Source organism: Microchirus variegatus, assembly GCF_963457635.1.
Source record: "Microchirus variegatus genome assembly, chromosome: 22".
Taxonomy (NCBI): Eukaryota; Metazoa; Chordata; class Actinopteri; order Pleuronectiformes; family Soleidae; genus Microchirus; species Microchirus variegatus.
Genome location: NC_139823.1, coordinates 13247966 through 13258821, shown reverse-complemented (window position 1 = coordinate 13258821; position 10856 = coordinate 13247966). Strand labels below are relative to the sequence as shown.

Genomic DNA, 10856 nt, shown 5'->3' with positions numbered 1-10856 from the left:
CATTCTTAATGGACCTGGCTTTGTGCAATGGAAAATTATGAAAAAGAAAATAGCTGCAGGAAGTGGAGCGATACAATGAAAGCTTCAGTAATTACAGTGGTTACATGAAGACAGTTATGTGTAGAAACAGTCAAAGAAGAAAGAAAGACTTTGTTCCTCCATTCGACTTTGACTTTGTTCCTACGTTTAATTATAATTTAATCATAAATAATGATGATTACTGTATATTTTGTCGAATCTACAAAGGTAGGCAGTTTGTGCTGTGTCTCGTGTGTTCTATAGAGCTCGAATATGTCACATCACCAAGTTTGACTCATACCGCCATATTGTCAGTGACAGCTAAGCACTTTCATAGAGATTGTGCAATGTATCCCAGAAACCTGACAGACCTGAACTGATATATGTGATCCTTTCAATAATCCCGAGTGTGAAAACAGCCGGAGCTGGGTTGTGTAATGTTGTCTTCTGCTAGCCTTGGTACCGAGATAATGAGCCACTGATGGCATGGATTGACAGCAGCGCTTTACAGAAGAGTGTTTCATTTGCCACTAGGGTATGAGGACTAAAATGAAATTAGACTATAAAGACTAATCCAAGATGGACGTGATCCTTTTATGTCTTAAACAAAATAGTACATGCTTTCCCAAAGCCACAGGGAAAGTCGTGGTGAAAATACCACAGTAACTTCTTTTTTAACCCTTTAAGGTACACACCAAGAAAAAAGCAAAGGAAAATGTATTTCTTTGCATTTTTTATTATTTTATTTTATTTACTTATAACAATAATGACAGTCAATATATATATATTTTAATTAGACCCTACAGTAGTTTAGATACAGGCCTCTACCCAAACGGTTGAGATGTCATAATAAACCTGGTTTGCATAATTCATAAAGTACAACATTCAGATCAAGTGAGTTCAGCTTGATGCATTTTTCAATGAGATATAGTGGCTTAAAGTGTGGTCGACCAAATGGTTGAGTAGTACCTTAAAGGGTTAACACGCAGTGATGTAAACGAAGACAGAAAAGTCATTTCTATTTGGATGGAGTTGCCAGAAATGCCATTAATAGCATGTGATTTCCTATTTGTGTTGGTGATTTGCACTTCAGGGCCACCGTATGTTCTTGTTGCATACAGGATGGCAGTCAACTATATTATGTTGGCCTTTATTTTAAGTTTACCTGGCAGGCACTCGATAGGCCTGAGTCTCTTTGAAATCCCATAGTTCTGTGAAATGTGTAGTTTCTGTGTTTAGAAAGAAAAACACGATTAATTAATCCGTAATTTACTCTTTGGAAGAAAAGCAAACTTTTAATTGCGGTAAATATAGATTCATGAATTTCATAATGTGAGATTAATTAGTTGAAACATGACTCAATATTTTGGTGGTATTCCAGACTGACGTGATACGTTATTCACCTCAGCATCTTCTCTGACTCCCATCACCTCCATCGACTCTGCAAACAGCTAATATTATGTGGTGTGGAACACTTTGTTAGTTGTACCTTAAAGGTCACAGTGGAGCATTAGCGACTGACGTATTCTGTGTTAGCATCTCTGTCTCATTATCTCTTCTGTCACATTCTTTGCGTGCGTTTCTCTCTCTGTGAAATCTCATTTCCTTCACGCTCCACCATCTTCATTTGCAGTTCTCGGTCTCACTCTCTGTGCTAGAATGTTCTGTGATATATTATTGTATAATTGAATATTTGATTATGAGAGTTGCCCCCAGTCAAATCACTGGCATTCCATTTTCCCTGTCTCATCGATTCTGTCATAAAAGAAAAAGTCATTCACAGCCAAATTGTAGATGACGTATTTTGTTTACATTAATCATGTCATTCCTCTCAGGAATGGATTATTAGGCTCAAAGAGATTAGCTGTGTTGTTTCAGAAATATGACACTCGAGCTGCTTAAATTCCGCTAAAAGATCATTTGATTTTTTAATTTCACTCTTAAGGGGTTATGTGTACATAATAAGGGTCCGGTGTGGTCTTCAGCTGCTGGAGTTCATCTCCTTCAAGGTTCAGAGACTTAAGAAAACTGCATAACTTAGTTGTAAAGTATGGTTACTTGGGTTAATGTTGCCTTTAGCTCGCGAGATAACTGTAGCTGCCAACATGTGACTGGCTCATGAGATAACTGCATTAATGTACAGTTGAATAGGTTTGCCTATTATTATGGAAGTGGCCAGTGAGTTCACATGTATAATCTGTTACGTGTTAGTGTGGTATACTGTATATGGTATTCTGGCCATCACTCAGGGAAGCATTCGAGCAACACGTCAAGACAAATAAAACTATGCAGTGTTGTAGTGTTCAGTTTTGCAGCCTGGTTCTTCCTATGGATTGAACTGGAGCGTAATGATATTGTAGACCCCTGATCCCTGTGGAGAAAAAAAAACCATAAGCTGTGTGTGTCCATCCATGCGCCGTCTTCATTGGATTAATGAAGCTGATCCCTAAAACCCGCTTCATTCCACCACATCGCCCCCCCCAAGCCTACAGCAACTCCACTGGCTCCCGGTTAATTTCAGAATTCAATTAAAAATCCTCCTGTATGTTTTTAAAGCCACATCCACAACCTCGCCCCTCCTTATCTCTGCCACCTTCTCCACATCGCCGACTCCTACAGAACGCTGTCATATTAATACATCTCATATTGGAAATAAAACTTCTTAAATTGAGCCACACAAGCAAGATACACAGATAAAAAAAGTCAAAAATAAAATAAAGTGGGCCAAGATCCACAGAAAATAAATTAGGTGATTACTTGCAAAGTAATAAGTACTAATTGTAATAATATATAACTAATATTGGAGTTTGTAAGGAACTATTTAGATGTAATTATACCACAAAAACACCAGCCACGGCTTATATTATTTGTATATGCTACATTTAATTAATAAACCCATGAGGTAACAACAGATAAAGACAGGTCTCTTTAATTCATTCTACTCAGATGAGGCTGAGCATTCAGCTTTAGGGCCCCCTAGTGGCTTGGAGGGCCCTATGCATCTGCATAGTCCGCATTATAGCAAGGAAATATCTATGACATCGTCATCAAACTCACAGACAGCACGTGATGCAAACATTAGGACCATTAGCTATTAAAAGCAGGTGGTTGCAACCTTTTGACTTCAATCAGATGGCTGTGGAGTGGAAATCAGTCTCAAATAACTGTTGAAAATCAACTCCTTTTTAAAAAGCAGAACACACATCGCTTTACCACAACGTTTAAAAACCTGAGGGATTACATGCAATCATGTGGACATTTTGGAAATTCATAGCCTTTAAGTGAAACCCTGAGGTCACGAAGATTACAGAGGCGCACTCGAGAATGTTCAGACATGTCAAGTTGGGAGCACTCGTGTTGTTGCAGCCTTGACCGCTCTGAATAGAGAAATGATGACTTATTACAGGAAGCCGCTTTATATGAAATGAGTAAATTCTCCTGCTACTAATAACTTTTGACATTACTGGAGGAGGTGCTGTGACAGCACCACAATATCACGCCTGCCTTTACACATGTAAGCGGCTGAGTCTGAGTTCTTATCAATATTAATCAAAAAAGGCTTTCAGGTGAAAATCATAAAGGGAATTTTAATGCAAGACATTAAAATTCCCTGTGGGGCAGGTATCACGCAGTCTGGTGATACCTGCCCCACACTGCGCTGCATTTCACTTCCAATAAGTTACACATCCATCAGACGCGAATAACTACGACGTGCCCACAACACATAATATTAACTCTGAAGCTTAAGTAGTTGTATAGTGTTTATACATACTCAATAGTCTTTTCTGTCAGGAAGTATCTATTAACATATGAAGCTGTCTATTCTTTTCTTTGGAGAATTTAATCGCCCTGTTGTGCCTTTTTATAATTACAGCACATTTTCTGAAAAGCAAACTCATGTTTTTTGTTACATAATCAACCCTTAGTGGTCAGTTCCCACAGGAATTATACACAACTCCTTATATGGACATCCTGAGGGTGTGTGTTTATAGGTCAACCCATCTTCAGACTTTTATCTTTTATTTTTGTCCATAAAAACAAGCCAAGTGAACTTTGACGTACATTTCCAATCCCACCCAACTCTTATTTGTAAAGCACTTTAACACCATAAATTCAATCCGATTTAAAACACAGTGCGTTTATATAGTTCATCAGATTGCCTATAGAAGTTGTGCTGAAAGGTAAAGTCTATCTTCTGTCCTATGTATGTTTTAACATAGTGATGGTGGTTAATAAACATCCATGTGAATGAGACATGCGCTCGCTAAGTGTCAATATTGGAGTTCATTAATGAGTTGTGTGGTAGCTGTTCGCTGCAGAGGATTTCAGCGCGTCGAGACATAAACATGTCAAGGTTTGCTTTAGCCAAAAAAAAACACTTTTATCAAAGAAAAGATCATGAGATCTCAGAACACTGATGTCTGCACAATGAGCTCTGGGGAGCGAGTGACGTTTTTGAGTGAGTGAAATCTTGATGAAGACTAAGCGATGTGACGCCGCACGCGCTCGCCATTTAATTATGTGATTAAACTTGCAGCTTTTAGCGCTTAATTGCTTGGGTTCACATCGTCGACTGTGAGGAGATGAATTGTGTAGCGTGGGAGCAGATGTTACCGTTATGAAAGACAGAAAGTGAATTGAAAGAAAAGGTGTAATATGACGTCTTGAAGCTCTGTGTTGATTTTTCCACTTGTATTTTGCTTACTTGCTGATTGCCAGATTGTTTAGTCATTTATCATCTCCAAGAACTGATCTAAATCCAGCCATTGACATAAGGTTGTTTGGAGACATCCATTAATATTTCTTATAATCATCCTGGTGCTGTTTAACCCTTAGAACACAGAGCATTTAGGCTGCGTAATACGTTTTTCTCTTACACTTGCATGTTCTAGTCCATACTGCAGAGAGCTGTAAGCTTGGTGCTCTGATGGTGTTGTTGACAGATAGTCAGGAGGAGAGACCTCTTAAAAACACACTGTGTGGTAATTGTTGGTCTGGAGCTGGAGAAGTCATCTCTGTCCGTCTTGTTAAAGCATATTTGTTGGCGGTTCACTCCGTCAGAGGCAGAGCTGATGTTTGGTGAAGTCTTGTGTTGTTTTGTTTTCTGAAGCAGCTCTTATAGTAGATAATGTAAAGCATTGACAGTCTTATTTTATTTATATAGACGTACTATTAAAATAAATATTTTAGAAATCCTTTAAAAGCTTGTTTAAAACTAACATTTTTTCTTATTAAATATCAGGTGAAATCAAGCATAACTTTCAACTACTAAAACTGTTTTTCTCGGCAGGAGTAAATAACTATAATTTGACATTGTATAATTGAAATAATTATATGCGTTACTATTTTTCTTTTTGCTGTTGATTTTAGTAATTACATAGCTTTTAATTCAGGGCGACTGTGGCATAAACCTTACTTATAAGGTTTAATAAATTCATAAACCCTAATAAATGTTAATCACTGAGATATAGATAGATAGATGTCTATCTATCTATATCGATATATAGGTATATATGTGTGTATGTATATATATATATATATATATATGTGTGTATGTATATATATATATATATATATATGTATGTATGTACATATATATATTATATATGTATGTATATATACAGTAAATGTTTATATGTATATATATATATAGTATATAAGGAACAGATACAATCATTAACGCCCTCCTCACAATCTCACTTCTTAACAAAAATTAACACCCTAGAAAGGACTTTTGAATTGAATGTCTTTATGTATTTAATGTGTCATTTAATGGATTCCATTGGCGACCCTGACTCTGCTTTTGTCTTATATCCGTGTCAGAATGATGGTGCAAGACCATTTTCTGTGCAAACGGACCATAAAGTACTAACTTATCTTATGTTTTTCTCTCTCTGTAGGTCTTTGATACACATTTGTAAGCCCAAGGGGAAACTAGGGCCAAACTCATTTTCAAGTAGCACGAGTGCTTGTGCAACTTTAAAGTGGTTAAAGCAGGTAATTGTTGCTTTGAATCAAACAGCGTACTTGACCCTTTGACCACACCGTACCGCACAGTGTGTGGGGTAATTATTATCTTAGGGAAAACCTTGGATGAAAATGTTTTGATCACATTATATAAAGTGACATTTGCTAGAATGTGGTCTCACAAGAACTGGTTGAAAATACACATACATTTATTTGCAGATAACAGAGGAAAGGTTGGGTTAGACACAAGGAGAAGGGACAAGAAAATACAAATACACAGGGGGGACAAAAAGAATAGCTGCACTTAGCACAAACACACAGGATCACACAAGGAATCTTTTCAGTTTGTTTTGTTTTTTTTAAAGCTTGCTGCCGGAGCAGGAGAGGCACATGAACGACCACCTGCACCACACTCACTGAAGTACATGCTAACATGAAAGCATACAAACGTTAGCCCTTCACAGTGAGCAAAAAGTGATTGTCGGCATAACTTTTAATATCTGTGCTGTGGACTGTGACCAATTTCCTCGGTGTGGTAAACACAGAATAATAATAAATGTGGAAAAATTCACATTTGCATTGACAAATCTCTTGAGACGTAAATAATACAAACAATATACCATTGTGTGATTGTAAAAGTACATTTACAAGGCTGGGTGTTATGGAAAATTTTTATATGGACCTTTTTATATCATTCGATATCGATATATAAATCAAATATACATTTCTTTTCAAGCATAGAGGTCTGTCTGGGTGATATGCCTTATAAATAATATTAGGCTAGATATTTTTGGATATTGTTTCTCTGGGCTCATGAAGTTTTCTTCTGATATGTTCCTAAGAAGAGTGACAACACACTCTGAACACACTCAAATAAAAATAGCTACCGTTTATGGTCACATGGCACATATCTGTTTGTCAAAAATGATGAAATTGCTTACAAATATGGTCAAATTTTGCCATAATAACATAATTGTGTCAATTCCATGTATATTTCAATCAACCTATATATTTCATTTATAATATTTAGTGTATTTCAAAAATGTATTCAATATTTATCAACGCTACAACCTTTAAAGGCAGGAAACGTCATCACAGACGCTTTATCACCATATCTCATGTCACGATATATAAATATAATATCGATATATTTCCCAGTCCTTCAGTCTTTTCATTGTTAATTGAACTGGCTCGATGGACTGATTTGCATTAGTCCTTAAGGGTCAAGAAAGAACATTTCATTAACATCTCCAGAAAATCCAATTTTCTCCACACTTGGCAAATTAATTTTGATCTCCAACTACTTGCATACAATTAAGACAACGACAAGAAACTTAATGCATTATATTAAAAGTATAAAAATATTCACTACATATATATATGTTTTATTGGTTTGGCCAGAAATGGATGTAAACAAACTTGTACTTGATTGGTTGGTGGACCCAATCAACCAATTACGGTAGTTCCTGTGTTCCCATGGTTACGTTTTTTTCAGATATTTATAACAAATACAACCACGACAACAGCATGGAAAATAAATGCCCATAAAATCTCATTTATAAAGTAAACTTTTTACGTTTTTGTGCGCACCATTTGATAAAATACAAGCCTAGTGGTGATACGTCTGCAGTACTTTTTCCTCCTTTTTCTTTTGTTTCAAGGCAGTTATCTTCTTTTTTTTATGTAAACAACAAACTTTTGAGTTAAATGAGTTTAAGATGAGTCGGCACAGCTTTAAAATGTTTTTCCCCCCGAGCGCTACAGCGTTTCGTCCTCGTCCTCCGCCTCCGCCGCTGCGCTCCTGTTTAGAACGGGCAGATTCTCCTTCAGCGAGATATCGTCCACGCGCTTCGGCCCGCTGTCCTCGTGCTCTTCAGGTATCGACGGGTCTGAGTTGCTGATCACGTAACCCGGGAGAGTGGCGTGCAGGCTGACCGCAGGCGGACCAGCGCGTCGATAGGCTTGGCTTGAAACGAGCGTGGTGGAGCGCGTGGAAGGCCCGCCCCCCGCCAGGTGGGACTGGCTGCTGGTGCTGTTGTTGTTGTTGAGTCCGACGACCACGGAGCCGTAGCGGTAGCGGCCGCACACCACCGGGCCCTCCCACTCAAAGTCCAGGTTCCAGCGTGTCCACGTTTTCTTCATCTCCGTTTGGACCTGTGAGGGTGAAAAGTTTGTTTGAAAAGCTTTTGTGACAAAAATGATCGGAAGGTTTTTCTGAAGGTCTGAAGATCCAGTGGGTAAAATTTAGCTGCAATTATTTTATTTTTTTCCAGAATTTGAAAACTATTTTGAGGTAAACTGGAAGAGTGAATGGTTTTGTCTCTATTGTCTGCCCATTTTCCACTATTGGGTTCAGGAACTGGAACGGAGCCCTGCCGGTGTGTCAGCCCTATCCCTGACCAATCGTAGGCCGGCAGTCTGTCGACGTCAACGTTTTAAGTATGGGCTCAGCTCACTTGGTTCATCGCCAGAGCAAGTACTAAAAAAAAAAAAAAAAGCACCAGATAGCAGGTACTATCGCTAATGGAAAAGAGAAAAAAACAAGTCACCGATCTGGTTTGATCTATGAAGTTCCACAGAAAACCTTCATGCAGCCACTTCACGGTAGCAAACACTCAGCTGTCACAGCCTTGTCCAGTTCTCTCATCTACATCCCTCACATTTTTGCCGAATAAACTAACAAGTGCATTGAAAGGAGGGACCCATAGAAGAAGCGGCGTATGACAAATGACAGAATCATAACAAATTGCCTTAAAGAGCTCTGAGTCAATACGATTTTGCAAAGAAATCGCCGTAATTGTTTGAATTGCAGCATTCGTGGGATACAATGAGGAAACAACAGTAGGGTGCAGAGCGTTGTTCCTCAGTATGCAGGTATTTTCAGGTAGTTTTTACTTTGCATTGCTCTGTGTGTGTGTGTGAGCCTTTCATGTTGTTGCTTAAAAAGAAACAGAAATGCACTCACCTCGCCGTTGCAGTAGCAGTAGATAATAGACACAAAGAAACCCTGTAAAGAGGAGGGCGGAAAAACAAGACATAGTTATCCGTGAGAAGAATACAAACTATATATAGGTATATGTGTATGTATTATATGTGGATATATATGTATATATGTATGTATGTATATATGTATACACGTATGTATGTATATCACAACATCCACAATTCTCTTGCATGATGGCAAGAGAACTATTCAGACTGTGTTGTTAAACTGTCATTTCATGAATTTCACGAAATTCACCTGTGCCAAAGAATTACCACGTTTCCCTCTTTGTTCGTTCTGTGTGGTCCTCTAAAATGTGTGTATAATCTGTTTCAGAGTATTCACGTGTAAAAAAAAATTATTAACTCTTTGAATTTATATCCGAGTCTTTTTACAATTAAGACCCTTTCAGTGCTGCATCGATGTAGGCACACGTTACTCGATCTAACGCCTGTGAAATAAAATAGAATGGTGGTCATTATTGAGAGTTTGACATTTGCAAGATCACAGCTTATTTATAGACTTCGCCTCCTGGTGGCTAACTTCTCCTATAGGCTTTACTTTTTAAACCAGAAGGCTACTCAGGGTGGGGATTGCCAGAGACACCACAATATGATATTAATGCGTTATTTATGTCACAGTATTGCATAATAATAGTCTGTTTTTCAAGTAATTTTAATGTTTAATTTCCGCGTCAACCTTCTATTTTGATTAATGTCATTTTGATGTCTAGCTTTTATTATGATTCATGTCATTTCAGTGTCTCGCTTTTGCTTTGATTAATGTCATTTTAATGACTTTACTTTCACTCAAAGACTGTGATTTATTCTTTTCTTAATGTTTTTCCAAGCCACCTCGATGGGGCCGATGGGAGTCTCCGGTTTAACAATATTCATTTTTAGCTGACACCATGCAACCTCTTTTGAGAGTGCGTAGAAAATGACACTAAACTAACAAATGATAGTAAATGATGAAATAATAATCTCTCGCTCCATCTTAATCGAAATTTCACAAAAACCAGTGTGTGAGGAAGAGGAGGATGATGAGGGAGTAAATGATCTTATTGGGAATAAATTTGCTTCCTGTGAAAAGTCAAGTCTGTATTTTAACGATGGTGATAATGGTGTTACATCAAGAGCTCAATATTTTTCCACTTTCAATTTGTTCCATTGGGAAAATGCTGCATGCTGTATCTTCAAAGATTTAAATCACATTTTTTTCGAACGCTGATGACCACATGGTGAGTTTTTCCACTATTTCAAAAGTACACAGTTCGTCATGATTTATTCATTAAAATATTCATGCTTTAGACTTAACTGTCATCATGGGTGCTGATGCTCCCTTTGAACAAAGACTGTGGGTGGAATTGAATTTGATATTTATACTTGTTTTAATTTTGCCGTATACAGGATGAAAACAAACATGACATACCATGTGTACGGCTGAGCACCTTTGGTATAATATCATCCTCTTCTTAATGTTAAGTTTTATTAAAATGTCTGAGAATTGTTTAATCATTCATAATAATCATACTTTACTATTCTACTATTAAAATGCTGATGTACACAGAGAAGGGTAGCATTTAGCTAAGAAAATGCTAAGATAAGTTAGCATTTTTACAGTTAAAAACACCCCCAAAAAAGTGTTGCACACATTTTAGTGTCCTTAGAGGACTTATGCTTATATGACACTGTGAAATTAAAATGTTAATGAAGTAACTGTGGACGCTGAATGGTTTTACACAGACCACAGACTTTGACAAATAGCTCTTTTGTCACAGCAGCCGTTTTGACAGTTTTGGCGGGAAAAGCACAGGCAGGTGTTACTGATCACATTAACGATTACTCTGTTCAAAATCATGTAAATGAGGCCAGCGTGACAGTGTGAC

At 37.6% G+C, this 10856-nt stretch overlaps 1 protein-coding gene across 1 annotated transcript in view; it reads right to left on the bottom strand.

Annotated features, from left to right (window-relative positions):
• Positions 1-7743: 7743 nt before the first annotated feature.
• The window catches only part of pth2ra (parathyroid hormone 2 receptor a), a gene marked incomplete at both ends in the record, with an annotated part of 24008 nt that continues 20895 nt past the window's right edge, over positions 7744-10856 (bottom strand). Inside the window, 2 exons of the mRNA XM_083908299.1 lie at positions 7744-8139; positions 8951-8992. Of these exons, the coding sequence (XP_083764425.1) occupies positions 7744-8139; positions 8951-8992 (438 nt within the window). The remainder of the gene's footprint in view (positions 8140-8950; positions 8993-10856) is intronic.